General features: G+C 42.1%; 2 protein-coding genes across 4 annotated transcripts in view; one reads left to right on the top strand and one right to left on the bottom strand.

Annotated features, from left to right (window-relative positions):
- LOC132450956 (protein bicaudal D homolog 2-like) overlaps positions 1-13,418 on the bottom strand; it is a 39,184-nt gene extending 25,766 nt beyond the window's left edge. For 2 of the 3 annotated variants that reach the window (XR_009523957.1, XM_060043202.1), the window contains exon 1: positions 12,904-13,417. Coding sequence is in view for 2 of the 3 variants with exons in the window: in XM_060043202.1 (XP_059899185.1) it covers positions 12,904-13,146 (243 nt within the window). In the remaining variant the exon portion in view is untranslated. Of the gene's footprint in view, positions 1-12,903 lie in introns of all 3 variants that reach the window. The other variant, XM_060043328.1, reaches the window with a different exon arrangement.
- Positions 13,419-18,165: 4,747 nt separating this feature from the next.
- Positions 18,166-20,317, top strand: adtrp1 (androgen dependent TFPI regulating protein 1). Its single transcript, XM_060043088.1, has 6 exons — positions 18,166-18,465; positions 18,546-18,698; positions 18,804-18,905; positions 19,012-19,127; positions 19,326-19,486; positions 19,648-20,317. The coding sequence occupies exons 1-6, from the start codon at positions 18,301-18,303 to the stop codon at positions 19,668-19,670; spliced, it is 720 nt and encodes a 239-aa protein (XP_059899071.1). The 5' UTR covers positions 18,166-18,300; the 3' UTR covers positions 19,671-20,317.
- The last annotated feature ends 634 nt before the right edge of the window (positions 20,318-20,951 follow it).

Below are 20,951 nucleotides of genomic sequence, written 5' to 3'. Positions count from 1 at the left end.
TCGAGTTGGTGTGATTTTACTTAAGTGGTTTGAACGTGCAATCTGTCCAGGAAGTGGGACAGAGATAGAAGCATGACAGCAGGTCCGGGGCCTCAGATGCCATTGATTGTGGTTGGAGGTGGGGAGAGATAGTATCATAAAGCTGCCAGACACTTTGGCCAACAAATAGCAGTTGTGTCCTGTAGGAAGGGCCCCATCCCGCATGGTGAAACGTGGGTTTACCCTTAACTCAATCTGACCTTCACTTGTCCATGGCTCTCTTCAGTTGAATTTCTTCTTATATGATTATTTGTCTGCGAGGATTACCATGAACAATGTGATTACAGTTTCCCTCATATTGTATGTATCTATGAATGTATCTACTACAAGTTATCCTGTCTCTGAAAATCTGAAAATCTGAAAATCTGCAAGCTGCTTACAGAGCAGCTTGCCAATCCCCATGAAGGAATAAATTACATATATCGGCAATCACCAAATTAAGATCTTCCACACAGATATCATGGCACCAATCAGCCCAAGGCCATATTTGATTAGAATGTCATTAAGATACAGGATTAACCCAATCAGGAAGTAGGGGATTCCCATCATTAGAGTCTGGGCACGCGACAGGCGTGTGTGTGTTTCTTGGGGGGGACACGCGACCTACTGACTCCGTCAAACGAATCAAGAGGTCTGGGCTCTGGACAATAAAAATGATGACACAAGCCCTTTGATACTCCAAGCGTCAAGCGTAGGATTGGGCTACTTTAGGGAGAGGGTAAAACAGGGCAGACGCGCCAAAAGCTATAATCTGAAAGTGGGCGGCCCACCCCATCTACAAATCATCTTCCTCTAGCCATATGTTGCATTGTTTGGGTCCACAAAGGGAGGATGCTTGCATGGAGTATGCATCTGTTGTAAGATTAATCAGACAATGACCCAATGCAGTGTGGGCTAATGCATGTTAACAGTTCAGCTATTGCTTCTTTACCGAGGGAAGAAGAAGCACGTACTCGCGAGGGCTCAAAACTCGGTGTGAAGATGGGCTGGAGCGGTTAAAGGTGCGATTCCAGATGAGTGAACATCTATTTATGCGCAACGGTTGGCTCGACCCCCTGCCGGTCTCTCATCCTCACACACCCCATGCAGAGACCAAAGCCACAGTGATCAAGAGGCACCATGTGATTAGCTGATAAAAGGAACCACCTCTGATCCTTTCAGTTTACCTCACCCCTCCGACTGTCCTAACTGGTTCTTTCAAGTTCTACTGCCTCATTGCGTACAAAGCCTTTAAATAACTTGTGAGTAACTTGTGATCTTAGGGTCATCTGATCATCTTGTGGAGATCTGCAGAAAGATCTAGAGGTCAAATTGCATTAGTTCCTAATTTCATCATTCACAGTCATATGTTTGTTAAGACGTTATGAAATTGATAATGCTGGCAGATGCAGTAGAACACGCTTGAGCTTAAGATCTTTATGAATCTCCTTAGTAACCTTAGTTGGACCTTAGTAACAAACGCTAAAGTTGTAAAGAGAATATTCTTCAAAAGACTATCTAATTAAAAGGACTGTGCACAACCAGTAGGTTAAAACTCATGTTGCTAAATCAGGGCAATCCAGGCGGCTTAGTCGTTCTTTGAATTCACAGGACAAAGTCGATTTTTGTCGATTCCTAATGAAGGAGGCTTGTGGAGACTCTCAGCTAACCCCTCTCTGTTGAACTAGTCTTGTTTTGAAGTCAGGAAGGTCACATTATCTTCTATGCAGCTGGAACTCCTGACCTAGATACCAGACTCCCGGCCTTCATTATATTTGCAATCAAATCTTCTACATTCAGTAGAAAGCACTTTAGCTTAATAAAATAAAGGGTGTTTTTTGTAACAAATGGGTTCTAAATGTGCACGTGGCAGAGTACAAATCCATTAAAAGGACTTTCAGACTACAACACTACAAATCACAATATATAAACATAAAAATGCTGTGATATAAAACAGCAAGTTGAATCACAGATAAATAAATATATGAATAAACAGCATGCTTAGAGAGCAAAAGCAAACAACAAAACCATGTGATTCTGCACTACCCTGAAACATGAAATTAAGATTGGTCGACCAGATTTTGGAGATCTTCGAGATGTTAGAAGATGCCACAGAGATAGATTCTGAATTCCTTCCCAAAGAAGTCATGGAGCCAGCCATTTGATGGCGAACAATACCATATTATTTTAACTAGACTGGGGTTCGCCTCTAAAACAAGGAGTCTGGCACAGTGTAGTTTAGCCCTACATGCCAAAGCAATTTATCACTATGACTGTAGGCTGGCCAGTGTGTTAAGTGGTCAGAGAGAGAGGGGGCCACAGGGGAGAAGAGAGCGGAGAGGAAGAAAAAAAACAAAAACATAATGGGTCTTCCTGCCTCGTGAATCTCAGGTCACATGGCACAGTGGCAGGGTGATGACAAACAGACAAACTTTCTCTATGTCTATCTTTGTCTCTCTTTATCGTGAGCTCACTGCACAGAAAGGTGAGAGCGGGCTTGGGGTAGGCCTGTACTTACTTGCGATCCAATAGCCCGCAAACGTTTTACAGGGTCACAAAGGAAGTCAGTGGAGGGGGTCACTTGATTTCTACGACACCAAGGGTTGCTGACAGCGTTATGCCCGCATCTGCTTGCTATATGTGACACTGAGTTGGAAGGAATTTTGAATATCTCATGTGTCGGTGTGTCTACGCTTGGTGAGGCATTTCTATATTCTCTGGCAACACTGTTGTTGATTAGGCCTAAAAAAAAAAAAAGTTTGGTTCCTGTTGGTCGTCAGTTGAGGTCATGGGTAGGTAGGTATTTTTTTTTTTTTTTTTCAGCGGCAGCGAATGATAGGTAGGTTGTTTTCATTTAAAAACGAGAAAATTCGCTCATCCTTGTACAGAATGAAGAGGTGCTGTACCAAAACGTAATTATAGTTTGCATCAAAAAAAAAAAAAAAATATATATATATATTTTTTTTTATAAAGCTCATAAAATAATTTGGGTCGCACATAAATTGACAGGGTCGGTCGGAAACCGGAACCAAACAAAAATTTTTTTTAGGCCTTAGCCCATGTTATTGCCAAAGCCAATCAGCACTTAGGTTAATGAGTGACAGGGGCAACTTCCATTCCTCTGTCTATTATCACTTACTAGTGAAAAACGGGTAAAGGCAGATTTTTATCCCCTTGTGAATCTTAAAAGTGTGCTGCTCATTCTCCCATGATTAGAACATTACAATATCATAAAAACTATGAGGAAGAGCAGCAGATTAGTGGAGGCAGATACACAGAAAACGAGTGATGAGGGGAAGATTGAGGGAGCCGAAGACATGAGCTGTATTTTGGCAGAGAGCCACATTGATTCACTGCATAGCAAAGAGCTGCTGTGCCAAAGGGCCACACACACACACACACACACACACACACACACACACACACACACACACACACACACACACACACACACACACACACACACACACACACACACACACACACACACACACACACACACACACACACACACACACACCCTGGAGTCATCCATGCTGCAGCACCTGGTGTGCCGGCCATGTTGAGGCTTGCCGTCCCTCCTGAGATGAAGCCAGGAGCAGGAGGAGGAGGAGGAGGAGCAGCAGCAGTGATTGGGAGTGTTCAGTGTTCCTCAGATGCAACTCTCATCATGTTCCGCTGCAGACTTATACGCAGGACTGCACAAAACTGTTGTAATGCAGCATTTCAACCAGGAGAGCACCATTTCTAGAGAGAGCGATGCATTGGTTCGTTGCCCAGGAGGAGGTTGACTCAAGAATTATTTGCGTGGGCCCAAACTGAGGGGAGATCTGTTTGTGTGTGCGAGCCGTGAACCTCCCAAACACAAGGGAGAACAGCCGCAGGAAGAGCAAGAGAGGCAGCCCACAATAAGAGAAAGAAGACAGAAATAATATATATATGTATAAAGATGAGACATGCACACTAATCAGACTCAGGGGGACTATTAGCACACCTTGCAGGTACATCTTAGGAACAAATTCCTTCTAGTAGAAACAAGTTGAAAGTGATGAGAGGGTTCACTGGATCAGGCTGGGGACATGAGCTAGCTAGAACCCATCTATTATTTAGACCCGTGCTGCACGCCTCTCATGCCGGTTTTGTGGAATCTGGGAATGAGGCCTTAGCATGAAACCTTAACAAGCATGATTCAATGTTGATAGAAGCTTTGATGAAAATCAGATCCATCATTAGTACTATATTAGAGTCCACTGCAAATTACAGCTAGGCTTCGGGCTGATATTAGACATAAGGCAGCGTTTACTAGGAGATTATTTAGGCACTATAGTGTATATTTCATCCTTGGATTATTGCTTTGAGTTTATACAATAACAATAACACTATGGATTTCGTTAAGAGCCATATTTTCAGAGATATAGATTAAATAGATAGATTCATAGCTTACATTAATAGCTTACATTAATTTGATCTTACAAAATCCATCTTCGTGCCAAAGATACAGATTTACATGTACTTTCAATGAGATTAAGGGCAATTTTTTTTTCAAGTACACCATTGTTCCACTTAATCAGAATTATCTTGCTATTGCAGTCCATTAAAAAAACACCATCTATCTCGGGATGTTTATCCCCGGCATTGTTTGGCTCCTAAATCTGCTCCTGAATTGAGTGGCAAACACCAGCGTCCCTTGGGAGGACAGAGACTCCACAGGGCAGGTTCCATTTGCTCAGCGTTATCAGCGCGTTGGCTGTGGTGGAGCCCTTATCACTCGCATCGCGGCTGTGATCCTCGTCCATTCCGGGGGCCTGCAGGACCCTTGAAAATTAGCAACACAAAGAAAGCTTTATCCGGGGCCTGCTGTAAGTCTTTCAGTCGGTTGGCTCGAGATCCGTACCCTACTCTCGCGCCGCTCGAGACCCGGGTTTCAAATCTCCCGGATCCACGCGCCAGCATCCCAGGGGAACAGCCGTCGTTATGGTAACCAGGCCAATTACAGCGACAGATCGCGGGGCGGTCAGTCAGGGCAGAACAGACGGATTCACACTCTCGCAGATGGCAGTTTCTGCGGCTCTGACCAACACAGGCAGCTCTCGCTTTCTTGTGATAATCCTCATCGACACCTCGGGTCGCTACAAATCTCATTTTGTTATTTCTTCCAGTTCTTTGTTATGTGGTTTCATGCCGAGCCTCTACCTGGTAAACAGCACTGAAACACAAGGGGTGTTCCTCAGTGTATACATGATCTTCTCCTTTGGGGGGAAACCCATGCAAAACAACTCCTCTGACGATACAAGATATACACCAGGAGTGCAGCTGGGAACACACACACGCACACGCATACGCACACGCACGCGCACACGTCAAGTTTAAAGGAAGGCAAAGGGTTTCCCCATCAACAGACCCCTGATCAGTTTGTTTGTTGACTACGTCAGGGACTGGTTAATAGAGTCACATATCACTGAGACACAATGCATTAGCCAGATGGACTTTAGCCTTATCAATGTACCCCCAACTTGATTAATATTGCATGTTGGACTATAATGCATTCACCTCCATCATTCAAGAAACATCTATCAGCCTGCAGACAGGTCCCATCAATCTGCCAGCAGGCAGGGGGGGTTGGGGGTGGCCACCAGGACTCGAGCTGAGCCTGTTCCTCCTGAGGACCTCAACCCTTACTCTGTCTCATCAATTCAAACCCATTCAATGACTCTTTGCCTCATTTGTTGGTTTTATTTACCCGTGTATATTAATTAAACTGAGCTAACTCTGACGAATGGTTGTCCTCAGCTGTGCCTCCCGTAGCACTTTCAAATCTATACTCTGCAAATACCCCCCCCCCCCCCCCCCACATAGACACAGACAAACCCACAAGCTGGCCTGTTGGTTTGTCCTCACCAGACCCCAGAGCAGACAAAGAGTCACGGCCCCCTTACACAGGCGTAATTACATTATGTACGTAGCCCTCCCTCCTCCATGGGCTCCTGCTGCGACTCTCCCTGCGGGGCCTTCACGTTGGGGTCACCGTGGCACAGGCCCGCCATATGAGCCCCCGACAGAGGGATATAAGGGGTTAATATGATGGGATTCTCGTCACAGTCTGCATTATTATTTTCCGTGGATATAAATCTATGGCTTTGAATCGGAATAATAAAAAAGGACAGACAATAGCCAGCTTTCAGCTGAACAATATCATATCACGGCTTGTTTTTATTTATTTATCAGGAATCTTATTGGAAATCATTCCGAGTATTTTCCTCCTCAAACAAAGGACAGGAAATGCATGTAAGCAAACCCTGTTAGGTTTTACACGCCCTGGGTTATGACATTCAATCGCCACGTTTGCGCAAAGCATTCATGTTTACGGGTTTGCTCAGAAGATGTATGCCCCCCAGCAATATTTTTTTTGCATGGAAGAACATATCAAAGCAGATAGAAGAGCCCTCTATTCTGCTATTCCCCATCTAAAAAGGAGAGTGTTCCCACAGGAAACACTAGCATCGCCCAATGCTGCCCCTCCCATCTTTCTCAATCTCCCATCCCCACAATTCTCAAAGGCCCCTGAGAGATTGGAACACGTGAAACTACAACCCCTCCCTTCCTTCCCCTCAGATCCCAGAAGACCATTGTGTGTGCTGTGAGAGGCAGGCGCCCTGCTCAGTGCTCATACACTGCGTCCTGATAACCACTACTTTCTACGTACATTCACCCTGATCCATTCTTTTGTCTCCATGCCTCCACTGAGCCTAGGGGTGCCAGTCTGGGCACACATGGGTCTGCTCCTTTCACATCCAGAGTGTCTGGGGAATCTAACAAAGCATGGATGCTTCACAGGCGGGGAGAACCCAGAACCCCTCGCTTTTATTTGGGGGGGGGGGGGTTAGGGATGATAAGGAGAAGAAGGACGTTACGCTCTTTCTCTCTCTGTATGATAAAGGGTTAATTTTGAAAGGAACCTGCAGGCAAAATGTCAGATGATATGAAATTAGGTTTGGTAATGTTACATGATTTGATTCATTCAATCAAGATAACATGCCATGGTGATCTTCTTTCATGATGTGCTAGAATTGCAGAGGGACTATATTGTTTTTAAGTTTGCTAAATGGTGAATGATAAAATGTAGCCCTCACCTAGCCTTTCTCCAAACCAACCAGATAAAACCACTCCTGTCTGGAATTCCTGAGAGACGCACCACTAAAATGCAGCTCCTCTAAGATAGCAGGCAACGAATGTTCAACACAAAGCAATGCAGCGTACCTCATGCAAAAGATTTACACAAGCAAGAAAGAGGAAGAAGACTAAATGTTAGATTTTAATAATTGTAATCAAATAATGAATCCTCTTATTCTTGCCCTTTCTAGCACTTTGGCAGAGACATGCTCATTCCTGTTTATTTCTGCCTCCGTGGGAGTTTAAAGACCATAAAAATTAAACAATCTCAGCAACTTTATTTAGACCTACGCAGTCACATTTGTGTGCCCTTGATTTCTGACCACCTTGTGTGCTTAGACTACAACGAGATGAGTAATGCCACAGGAAATCCGCCAAACAACCTGTGTCCAGTGTAACGATGCCCTATCTTGATGGTGGTGGATGATGAACAACCACGTGGCCATTTCATCCAATCAAACAAGGACATCCGGACAGATGAATCATATCTCTGATGCTTCCTGTCTATTAATACCTCCAGCTCTTCAGAGCTGTAAACAGGAAGCCGGGTGTAGGAGGCTTTGTCTCCAACTCAATAAAGGGAAGGAGACTGAGTTCGAACTTCAAAGTGCAGGGGGTGAAGGGAAGAGAGGGTGTCACTAAACACACACCAAGGACAAGATTAACGGTCACAAACAAAACAACCCAAAAGGATTGACAGACAGCGACAAAACATCGAGGCAGTTGGCGCTTGTCAGAAGGCAGGACAGAACCCACACAGATATACCCCTCTGATGCTCCGACACAATCTCCCTTTTGAGTACTAGTCACCGTAATGCCAAACAGATATCACCATGCGATCACACGCACCCATCCACGCCCACAGTACGTGACAGCAGACATTTTTTACGAAGTTACATCAGCGTTATATCGGTTACAAAGGGTCTTTCAGCAATCCTACAGAATGAGCAAACACCCACCTGAAGCAGCAATATGAAACGTAGCCCTGGAACAATAAGCTGGCTTCTGTGGAATGTGCCTCATGGCTGTAAGACGAGGCCTGCACCGTAGGCTTTTTTATTTTGAATGGCTTTTTAGCAGCACACAACCAATAAAGCCAACAACAATTAACAATGATGGGTCCTGAAACAACGCACGACTACACTACATTTAGCTTGCATCGTATCAAATGCACACATCACCTGGTCATTTTGACTGTGTGTGCGTGTGGTGCGAGAGGGAGGGAGAATGGTGACCACCAATCCTGAGTTCATGGTCAGACAGAGTAGTGCTGTATTGATACCTCATGTGCTGCTTTTAGCCTGGCTCTCTGCCTAATCTGGCCAAACGTCTTCATTAAAGGATTATCGTCAGGGAGTCAGGACTAGTATGTGAGGCTTCCGTAAGGTTATTCTCTTTACCTTTGACTTGATTCCTGATGAGCTTGTTTCTCATAATTTGTTAAAAAAATGAAATAACTCTTTCTTTCGATAAGATCCAGAGAACAGACTCAATGTACACATTTTACATCTTCAAAAGACAACTTTATTGTCTTTATCCAAACTCTGCCCTACCCCATAAGACTGGCTACCTTGACTGAATGAAATACTGGCTTGTTTCACTGACCTATTCACTCCATCATGAATGCCCATTATCATTACTTGAACTGTGTTTGCGAAGTGCTGATTTGTTTGTGAGGGTTAAGGACCAAGTCTATTTTCCAATCATTTAGGATTAGCGGTGGCCTCTTTTACCTAAAACTGAGTAAAGTAATGAATCTTTAATTACTTTGCAGAGGCATATGGTGTTCTGTGGTCAAGAGACACATTGAAGGAAGCTTTTTTTTTTGTGTGTGTGGTTTGCTGGTTTCTTATCAGCCCAACCCCGTGATACATTGTTGAAATAGAAGCAGGATTTCTCGCCCATATTATTTCATGAAGGGCCATTATAACACCTTCTGCAACCTTACATAATCCTTACTATCGCTACATTTACAGCAGTGCCCCAGGCGTGAGGGAGCCAAAGGTCATGTAGCTAGCAGAGTATGCATTGCTAGTAAATAGAAATACCTTTCAATGGCAACAGAGACTGGGCTTATGGTGACGAGCTGTGGCCCAGCTTCCAGACTTGCATAAACCCTCTGTGTTGTGGCTGGCATTTATCCTCTTAGGGCTACTGGGATTTTATTTGGGATTTTATTTAGCGCCATTTTAAGATTACGCTTTAATTGCGGTGCGACCGGACGGGAAGACATAATGTAGGTTTATGGGCGGGTTAGAAAACGTAAAACAATGCTGGGCGCAGTTGGACAAACAATACAAGCTAAATCAATCATTTTGACAGAGAACGTGGTGTCAATGTTCAATAAGCATTCATTGTATCTCCAAAGCGATTTACACATAAAGCTTTAAAGTTACACCTGATAACCTTGTTTCGGGACACAAGGTGATATGTGCTTTACTGATCTGCCATTTCAAACGGACAAAATTGAGCAGTGCTCTAACAACAGAGCCACAATGGGACGCCTCTCTCCAATCTGCCCTTTTTCATACCCTCTGTTCTGTGAGCGTTTAACCTCACTGGGCTCAGCCATACAAAAGGTCAGCAAGCCGAGCACAGAGGGCACCGCTTTTAACGAGCTTAGGCATAGTTAGGTTTGCAATTGTCCATGATGAATTCCACAGCACAGAAGCCAGCTGCTGCTACAAGCATAGGGAAGGGTGAGGGAGAACACGAGCAAGGGGTGATTGAATGGCTTTGCTGTGTTCTCTGACACTCTAGTCTGTACAATGCAACAAGGACCCAAAGAACACCAGGCCTTTGTCAAATATGGCCCCTTAGCCGTGGTTATGGTGTATGTGTACGAGAGTCCGGTATTAGAAGGGACGAAATCTTGGAAGAACAAAGTAAGATGCCTCTGTTGTCTAAGGAGCGATCATGACGTATTTGTGTCATTCCATGACTTTCCTGCACAACCCAGAGAGAGGGCATTGGTTTCAAATGAAGCCTTACACCAATAACCCTGCTATTCTAGCTCTGCTGACGTGCTACTGACTTGCACCTTGAGGGCTGCAAGACTTCCAGCCCGTCTTCATAGTTGGATTAGCGGCAGAAAATCAATAATTGGAGCATTAAAGTAGAGTTACAAATATCCTCTGTTTCTTTAGGGTACACCTTGAGACTGCAGTTTCACCCTGTAGTTATCATGGTATCATGGCTTTGTCATAACCTTACACGTTTATTGACTGTTAATTATTATTACAGAATAAGCTGCTACACAGAAGAGAAACCACTTGTCACCTGGCTGGTAATATATCTTTTATGTAAAATAAAACTCAGACAGACTCAGGACCCAGAGCAGTGATCTGGTGTGAACCCGCCAGCCTGTGCATTTCTGTACAAATCACAATATAGCTAGATTTTGATTGTCCCACAGAAGGCATTTGACTGCACGCTGAGAGGACGTGAGTGACAGTCAATAGAAACATTCAATAAAGAGGCACTCAATGTGGCAATAAAGCTAAACAGAGATGAGCCTAGAGACAAAAACTACAACTCAGCATGGCCTGTACCCTCTTTTCCCCTCTACTGTGCTGGGCCTGGGGAAGAATGGGAATGGGAAACTATGGCAGTAAAGCGAACAAGCAGACATAGTGTCCGACAGTGACCCTGTATCAACAGAGGTCATCGACCAGGCAAACAGGAGGGTTACATCCTTGTCCTCATCAGAAGAGGCCGAAAGGTTACCAGGAATGCAGTTGCGGCGAACATAAGACCATCAGACAGGGCATCGTATGGAATCATTACCAGGAAGTGCGCTGACTTCAAGAAATTACTCTCATTCTCTGTTTGTCAAGCTACTGAAGCCTCGTTGCACTGCATTCATACAACGACGTGCAGCAAACAACAACCATGGTGGAAGCAGCGAGAAACCAGAACAAATCAGGGGTGGTACCGTTACTAGGCAACAGCACTTTTCAGAATTCATCCATATTCCTGAAACCAGCATGGAGAAAGAAAAAGAGGGAGGGAGTAGGCACACATTAATCTGACCCTCTGCTAGGTGAAGATTAAATTGGAGTTTTCCCACTGCCATTATGATTTCTGATGAGCACCTAGCAATTGGTTAATGGTCATGGGTGAAGCTATAGGGTCATGCCCTTCAGTAAATCTCAAACCCTGAGTATGTCCACCCTGGTGCTCTTGACACAGTAGCTTGAGAAAGGGACAACATTGTGGCCACAAATTCAAGCACCAGCTGGACACCAATGACAACCTTTCCTCTTTAACAGAGTCGCTTACAAGGGTCATCCACACAGCTGAGGAGTTAAGTGTTTGCGTTTCCCAGTAAAAGGGCAAGAGAGATTTTTCTGGAATTACATTTTAGTTGGAAGTAATTGGTTTGTTTGATCGTGGTTTCTTTTCTTGGTTGGGGTCAGCATTGCTTTTGCAAGAGAGGAGCGAGAGGGAGATATTTGTTAATAACAGAGGTGAACCTGGCCCTAATTAAACTGGACCTTCATCCTATAATTAAATGCTGAAGTAAGACTTGTCGGCCTATAATTTACTCTTTTCGGTGAGTGAGTGAGGGAGTGTCAAACGGATAAATAGATCTTTAAATAGAGCCCAGGTTGTTTTTGGCTAGCTAAAACATTAAAAGAGCAGGAGAGGAGTTTTGTCTGCGAAAAATACAGTATCATATTCAATGACGTTCTTTGGTTATGGATCTGGCTAAATGGATGCCAAGAAAATGAGGGAAAGACTAAATATTGTGTTAATTAAAGGATCTTAGACAAATAAAACCTACGTATTCCCCTCTATAATTAATAACTCTGAAAGATAGAGGGAGATTAAGAGACCGAAAAAGGAGAGCGATAGGGAGACACCAAGGTGGGAGTCCAGTTGGAAATTAGTTCACCACAGTTGAGGGAAAAACAGACTCATCCTTTATCCAGTGCTCCAGCTCTGCCTCTGTGGCGTCATGGCCCACATTCTTCCCATGCCTCCAGAGTCGTAACTAGTTTTCCGATGCGTTGCTCATGCTTTACTCTTTGAGCGGGAAGTTTCAAAATTCAAAAAACCTATCCTGCCTGCATGCTTAACTCTGCCGGTAGTTCCTGTTCTAAGACCAAACGTATCCGCCTTGTTTGTCATTGCATTGATTTACTGCTCTGCAACCCAACAATAAATATAATTCAGAAATAGAGTTGGTAGTTGATTGGAACAATTGTCTTTTAGTTGAAAGCAGTTTAAGAATCCTATAAATACACAAACAATAGTGCACACATACCACAACTTATAATTAACTGAGACACATGAACTATTAATCAATAACTAATGGCAATGTATGAAGGCAAAATGTCATTTTGATTTGGACAGTTTTTATTTTAATTTGGATCCTAGCACTGATCATTTGAATATGTAATTCAAATGTGACAGTCAACAGAGCATAGGCCTATAGGTGGTAAAGAAAAGCAAGCATTTAGAGAATTATGCCTAGAATAACAAGTAGACACTCGGGGGAGAGGGGACCATATATGCTGCATTAATAAACACAGGACCAGCCCTGAATGGACGTTCATTGACGCTCAAATTTGACCTTGTGTATTGTGGGTGTATCTTCATCAGCGTGTGTTACTGTGAGAGAGACGGTTCGAAATCACAACATCTGAACCTAAATGTATCATTGTAATGTTTAAGGTAGTGTTTTCCATAGCCAAAGCAGGCACCACCTACCTCCTTAAGCAGGTCGAGCTCCTGTCGCACAGTCTCGTATTCGACCTCCAGATCATCATACTGCTGTTTGAGTTGCTGCTTCTCCTCCAGCACCACTAGCCCGTATTCTGCAGCCTGGATCTTCTCTTTCGTGGTCTCACTCAACTCCCGGGAAAGACGCTCCATCTCCCCGCACAGCCCCTCCGGGCCGGCCTCCGTGAGCCGCATAGCGTCGGAATATCGCTGTTCCTCCACGGACATCATGCGGACTCCCCACCCGGCTGCTACGCCAGCTGATCTGCGTCAAGAGATGTGGAATGAACGAGCGATCCAACCTTGGCTCTTAGATTCTCCTGTATTTGTACTGCATGATTGTTGTTCTTGCGCTTCGCCTTGTCATGTAGATGTCTTAGGTTGAATGTCTCCGGTTGGAGAGGTTTCTGCTAGGTCTTAAAGCAGTTCATGGTTACGGCGCCCGGTCTCCTCGCCTCTCTGCCGCTTGCCAGAGCTTGAGGAACGGTTGGTTACAGACACGTTTGCCATCAGTGACAGGTTTAACAGCGTAGATGGGGCTGCTGGGAAATGTAGTTTTATAGTATCCGCCCCTAGCTGAATTTAACATCAGGGACTCCTATTTAAACTCATATCCCATCAGCCATTGTGTATTTGCCGATGTGGAGCACGGAAGAAGCGGCTTTATTGGCATAGAAATATAATTAATAGAACATTTAAACAGAATTTGAAACTATTGTATGTATACCCCATTGAACATGCACCGCAGGTTATCATTAAAACCGTTTTATACAGGCCAGTGTTTTTCAACCTGTGGTACGTGACACATTTACAATAATGGAAACAACATACCCATTATGCTATTCAGCAAATATATTTTATGGCTTGTTGTTATTAGAGCATCTTTGTGCATTCCATCAAATGTTTTCCATAGATTGTTTGCGTTAATGTGTTTTTGCTAAACACACTGGGAGCATGAGCAGTATTGCTGACATTTCTTTCCACTATTTCCCACCGGTAATGGCTTTCTTGCAGTAATAAATGCACATACAGTAGCCGGCGCTCTTTGCTCAGCCACTGTATGTGCAGTTCTCGATTTTTTACCGTTTTCACATGAGATGCACAGCGAAAGGTCTTGATCAATTGAATGGTACACCTGAAGCCAACGGTTGGGAATCACTGGTCCATGATATGGTATGGTATGGTCCCTGCGCTCCTGCGGACTTAACATTTACTGCCATCTGGCGGTGATCTTGAAGAATCCCTTCAGCCATTGGCTTAATACTGAGGAAATACTTGATCCTTGAGTAGCATCTGTTCGATTTCAAGTTAGATTTTTTTTTTTTTTTTTTGATAAGATAGTCGTATGGAAGAATGACTGATCAAATGAAATAACATAGCCTATAACTTTATATTGTTTACATGGATGATGATTCTCTTGAGTGTTAATTCATTCAATGAGATGTTTAACAGGCTGTTTGCAGCAGATTTATCGGAGCAAGGTCAATAAACACTTTATTGCCAAGGGATACTAGCTCCCTTTACACTCCCGATCATCTCCTGCCATTTAAAATGATTTAATATAATGTATCGGAAATATACAAAGCGACATAATATATTTTATATCTACGTCTAAATATATGCGTTTTATTTTGCGCCACACATTTAAATTCCATCAGAAATTGTATCAATTACGCATGTAATAGATACAAAATAAAATAACTGTAGATAATTCCTAGGCTTACTAATTGTACGACATTGTTTATTTCCAGAAGGGTGAGGTGTGAGGTAGGCTAATAAAACACTACCAGTAGGCCTACCTGCTCTGCAGGTAGAAGTGGTAGAAAAAACTGAGTTATTTGCTAACCACTATTGAATCTTTGTTGACGGTTGGAATTGCATAGACCTTCAGGTCTGTTACATGCCTGAGGGTCGAGGACTAGTTTACTTAATGTACAGGTTCACTTGTTTACACCTCTCCAGTTTTTCCATTTTACAAGGGAACGTTCCCGAAGAATCATCATGGTTGCCGGCGTATCGTGGGTCACTTGTCTATGCATTCATTCTTTTATATTTGCTTGGTACGTTTTTGTTCTGCACTATGAACTCTGGTATTTAGAGATGCTGGGTTTTGATACAAGGAAACTATCCTACGGCGGGAATTGGAAATATTTAACTTACGTGAATTTGGTATGTAGACTCATATCTGTCCTTTACGTCTAGAAGCATATGCCTACTTGTTTTAGACTCAATAACCATAATAATCCATAATAATCCATAATAAACTCTTAGGTGTTGCAGACCGTGTTCTTCGGACTGTGTGTCCTGATCGACATGGTCCACTTGATGTTTCATGCCAAATTGTTACGTGACTGCAGGGTCCCATCCCTTTTGGTCACATTCAGGGATGACCTCTTCACTATGTTTGCTTTTCCATATGCAACCGTAAGTCACATAATTAATTATAATTATAATAATTAACAATATGGTATAGTCTACTGAATTTTCAATTAACCTGCTACCAGTGAAGTTGTATTTGTTTTATATTCCCAGTTAGTGTTATCCATTTTCTGGGCAGCATATGCCGCTGGCCGAGCACAGTTTACCCCACTAGTACCTGGTGGGGCCATCGCTCCTCCTTTGTTGAACCATGCTAGGGTGAGTTTCTTGCAATGATTTTAAATTTAACTAAATACTGAAATATTACGAAAAGTATATCTAATTCATGTTTTAATTTCATTTTTTCTGTTTGCAGCACACTATAATCGTGCCCTTGGTGCTTGTGCAGATGTACATTCAGAATCATGTATATTCTTCTAGACTTAAAAGTGTCCCATTGATTTGCTTCTCTGGTGTACTTTGTATATCATGGTAGGTCTGCTAATACTGTTCTAGTGTTTTTTTGTAGTTTCACCCAAGTAGAGCGTGAATTTCATAAGAGCTGAAGCCAGATTTTGCATAACACAAGTCTACTTTGATAGTCATATACAGCAGATAACTGTTATTTGGTTTAAGAAACAAAAATAGTTGTTGAACATTTGTGAAAATGTACTGTGTTCTTCTTTATGCTAGGCTCCAATGGGTGCACCATGCATCAGGTATTTGGGTCTACACCTTCCTCGGCGAAATAAGTCTTATGAGTAGACTTGTAATTAGTGGAGTTACTCTTGGTTTACTTCTTCTAATGCATCTGCTCGGGCAGGAACTTAGTGGCAGAATCTGGGGCAATCTAGGTGAGATCAAAACTGACATATAATCATATCACATTGATTCAGGTGAACCGATATGCCACAAATTTAGCAACGGCTAATGATGTGTTTGCAAAGGGAACATCTTTGCTTTTAATTGACCTGTGTTTGTAGTCAGGATACATATTCTGCATTTTTTCTTTTTTGTGTGACAGGGACTCAAAAGAAAAGGAATTAGAAGACTAAAGCTCTGAGCCAAGGAGACATTGGATGCCAGAGATGGTGAAGAACTATACATCTTGTATATGTTCATCCCCCCTTGCCTTACTTTACAAAATGTTCAGTTTCATTTTAACACAAGCAATGTATATATATACTAGTGCTGTCAGTTAAACGCGTTATTAACGGCGTTAACCAAACCGATTTTAACGGCGTTAATTTTTTTATCGTGCGATTAACGCAATTTATTACAAATATATATATTCTTTGGCTCAAAACAAAGAAGCAGTAGCCTGACTAACTGCTATGTTCAAGGCAGTATGTTTGTATGTTCATCGTTTAATTGCACTATAGGCTTTTTTTTGTATCGTCCTGTTTTGATGAGTATATGCCAATGTTGTTATCAATAAAAAAACATTTGCACAAGGCAAGCCGATGCACTTCTCCATGTTGATAAGAGCATTAAAATGAGAACAATTAATGGGACAAAGAAATCAAGGGATATTTAGCATAGAAAAAAGATTTGCGATTAATCGTGAGTTAACTATGACATCAATGCGATTAATCGCGATTAAATATTTTAATCGCTTGACAGCACTACACAGACATTTTTTCGAATGCTCTCACACAACTATAAAGACAGAGATTTATTTTTTTCATTCAACAATTGCTTCTTTGCTTCTTCTCAGGGGCTGACCTTCTAAGTATTCACTTTTGGATGCTTGCCTTGAATTTCCAAATATACATTCACTTAAATATAAATAGATTTTATTTGACAACAGGACTTGATGCCTTGTCTAAGTCATTTATTTGCCTTGTAGGTAAATATTATGAATGCAAAACAGTTTTTTGCCTGAAAGTTCCCACACATACACACAGACACACAGACACACACACACACACACACACACACACACACACACACACACACACACACACACACACACACACACACACACACACACACACACACACACACACACACACACACACACACACACGCAAACACAACAGCAAGCAATATTTATGAAGACAAACAAAACACATACCAACCCTCTCATACAAACATGGGCCTCTGCAAAGACACAGTAAGGCAAACACATGTGCCCCCCCAGGTCATCCTTACTCACTTTTGATGATTTATTTTAATGTTTGCTAGTGGTTAATGCATTGACCCTAACCCTAACCCTTGATTACATGCCTTATGAAAAAGTCTTATTTATGTCACTTAAAATTGGATGGAAATTGGAAACATTGCTAAACTAAACTTGAACACAGTGTACACCTAGTTACAAAAAAGTATGATTTCATAGTTTTTGTGTGTATATATTGACTTACATACACAAATATTGATGTTTATTTACTTTATTAGAAGATTCAGATTTCCAAATGGTCAACAGTGGCTGGCGAATACAAGTGTCTGGATGTGGAAGAAAAAGGAAAAGAATAATAAGCCTCTTGGGAAGCACCCAAATAAAATAATAATAAGTAGGGAGTCCAACCAATGTTTTTACAGAATGGCCTACTTAGTTTTACTAAAACTCAGGACCTTGCTTGGCCATTTATTTCCCTTGTTTGTAAGAAACACACACACACACTCACACTCACACACACACACACACACACACACACACACACACACACACACACACACACACACACACACACACACACACACACACACACACACACACACACACACACACACACACACACACACACACACACACACACACACACACAATTAAATATTAAATATACAATAAAAAGCGATTTCCAATGGTCGCCAATAGGTGGCAGCAATAACTATACAGATGTCTGAAAGTCCTAGAAAAAGCAATAGAACAAGAGGGTTAGACTTAGAACACACCGCTCACTGTAATTTATACATCCGTAGGCCTACTCCGATCTGAGGGCTGATTACGCATTAATTTCATTAATTGTACAGGCCTTCACTTATACACATTTCAGTCAAGTGTCTTTTGCCAATAGAAGCATTATGGCTGCCTGCGTGTCGTGGGTTTCATGTCTTTGCATTCATGTTTCAATATCTGCCTGGTATGTTTACGCTCTGTCGTTTTATACCAATTTAACGACTTCGGGTATAGACACCAGAAAGATCACCTACGGTGGGAAATGGAAATATTTAACCTTCCTCAATTTGGTATGTATATCTGCCATTGATGTCCAGAACGAGACTACGTACTAAGGGCTTAATAAACATAAAAATATCAACTCTTCCAGGTTTTGCAGACCTTGTTCTTCGCACTGTGTGTCCTGACGGACATTGTCAACTTGGTGTTTCCTGCAAAATATAAACGCGGTGGTGGGTTTAAATCCCTTCTGGTGAAATTAAGAGATGACTTATTCACTATGTTTGCTTTCCCATATGCAACCGTAAGTAACGCCAGCTCTCCATGTTATACTGAAATGTGGTGAATAACCATTCAGTCAGTTTTATATAGAGCTGCCAGTAAAGTTGTCATTGCTTTGTATTTCCAGTTTGTGTTTTCATCTTTCTGGTCAATCTATGCTGTTGACCGTGAACTAGTGTATCCAAAAGTAATCGATGCCATTATTCCTTATTGGTTGAACCATGCAATGGTAAGTTTCATGCAAAGATTTGAACTTTAGACAGACATGCAATATCAAGAGTTTTTCAGCTAGAGAGATTAAAAAAAGTTCACAATGTCCCTCTCTCTGTTTGCAGCACACCATAATTGTGCCATTGGTGCTTGTGCAGATGTACATTCAGAATCATGCATATGCTTCCAGAATTAAAGGTGCTACAGTGATGTTGTTCTCTGGTCTACTATATATGTCATGGTAGGTCTGCAAATACTCTTCTTCAAATTCTATTGTATATTTTGCAGTTTCACTCAAGTGGGATATCAATTTATAACGGAGCTGCCATCAAATGCTGGCAGACACGATTAGCCTTATATTTTGGTCCTGTTTTTAGATGGCAGTAAAGAGTTTCTGCAAAGCTTATTCTTGTGTCCATGCTCTTCTGCCTTTTGATAGGGTCCTCTGGGTGCACCATGCCTCAGGCATTTGGGTTTACCCCTTCCTTAACAAATTAAGCCTTGTGACCATACTTCTATTTTTTGGAATCTGTGCTGGCTTGCAATATCTACTGTATCTGCTCGGTGAGAAGATCAGTGGCAGAATCTGGGGCCATCCAGGTGAGAATAAATAGCACACTGATTCGTTTAGCGAAGATTTTGCAGTTTTCATTATATATACATCTTGTGTGTCTGAAATCATGTTATTTTTTAAAAGGGATATTTTTGCATTTCATCATCCTGTCTTTGTAGTTCATTCACTTTTCTTTCTTGTCTGAAAGGTTCTCAGAAGAAAAGGTGTTAAAGAGTGTAAGTGTGTAAGATCAGCCACAAGAACCTGAGATCTGGTCTGTAGTGCCACCCCTGGACTGGACACATGGGACCAACAGACCACATCTCTGACTCTCAAAGGAGTTTGGAGGATCTTAGATGTACTCTATATATCCAAGATTGAAATTGTGGAAAGCAGAAATACAGGGGTCAAAGATGATCCTTGACATTCCCTTAACCCATAGTCGGTTACCTTTTTGTTTCCTCTGACTCTTCTTTGTAATTGAAGTCTGTAGCAATGTCCAACTGCATGCCACCTACGTGACTACCACACTCCACCTGGGTGAACCTTACTGGGCTCCTCAAAAACAAGGACGCAGGGTAGTGATGTTGAAACCGGGTTTTGCCAAGGTTGAATATAACGGAGCCGGAAGTGTAACGCGTGTTTTAACCTGTTTCCCATTGAGCAATCAATGTGAAACAGGTGTGCAGCCTTACCACGCCCCAGTGTCTGATCATTCTGGCTTGGGCCAGAATGTGAGGCTGTGGTGAGGCTGCTTAAACCAGCCATCAGCCACACACACTCCTATAGCCTATCTCTCATTCTGTCTCTTTCATCGATTATTTTACCGTGAAAAAAAATTGTCGTTTTGGAAGAATTAAAGGGAATTCCACCGTGAAGGGCATGTGTGTTTATTACTAGTGCACAGTACTGCACTACATTGCATCAATGCTGATATTTAATTCATTATATATTTCTGAAAACGTCCTCAGAACCAAACTAATATGAAGTCCTAAAATGTCACTTACTTATTTAACCGCTCAACTTTATTACCCGATGATGAATTGTTAATGTTAATCAATTTATGGTTACTTACTGTCTATTTAAACAGCAGAAAATTCATCATTTCATAAATTGGTACATTTAAGTTTAACTCTGCAAACTATACAATACAGAATATGTCATTAGATTTTAACATTAAATATGTTAAGCAAGAATACTGTTGACCACTCTTTTGGAACAGTGTGACACATTTTCTGAAAAGGTTTGTGAGTGTATGTGTGTGTATTGCAGATTTGCTTCTCCCTGGGTTTGATCTCACACTTGCCAAAGTTAATCTTGTTAACATCCCCCCAGCCTGCCGTTCCTAAATGTATGGACAATAGAAACTTGCATTTAATTACTGTTCTGTGAGGTCGTTTTTTCGGAAGGGAAGGCTAAAGGTAACTATTGTATCCAGGGTTAAGTGGACTAATTGGATCACACCAATACGGTATCCTTCTGAGAGGATGGATTTCTGTTCAGTCTGGTGTA

The sequence above is a fragment of the Gadus macrocephalus genome, chromosome 1 (assembly GCF_031168955.1).
Source record: "Gadus macrocephalus chromosome 1, ASM3116895v1".
Classification (NCBI taxonomy): domain Eukaryota; kingdom Metazoa; phylum Chordata; class Actinopteri; order Gadiformes; family Gadidae; genus Gadus; species Gadus macrocephalus.
The sequence above is the reverse complement of the archived record's forward strand: the minus strand, read 5'-3'. Positions and strand labels throughout refer to the sequence as shown.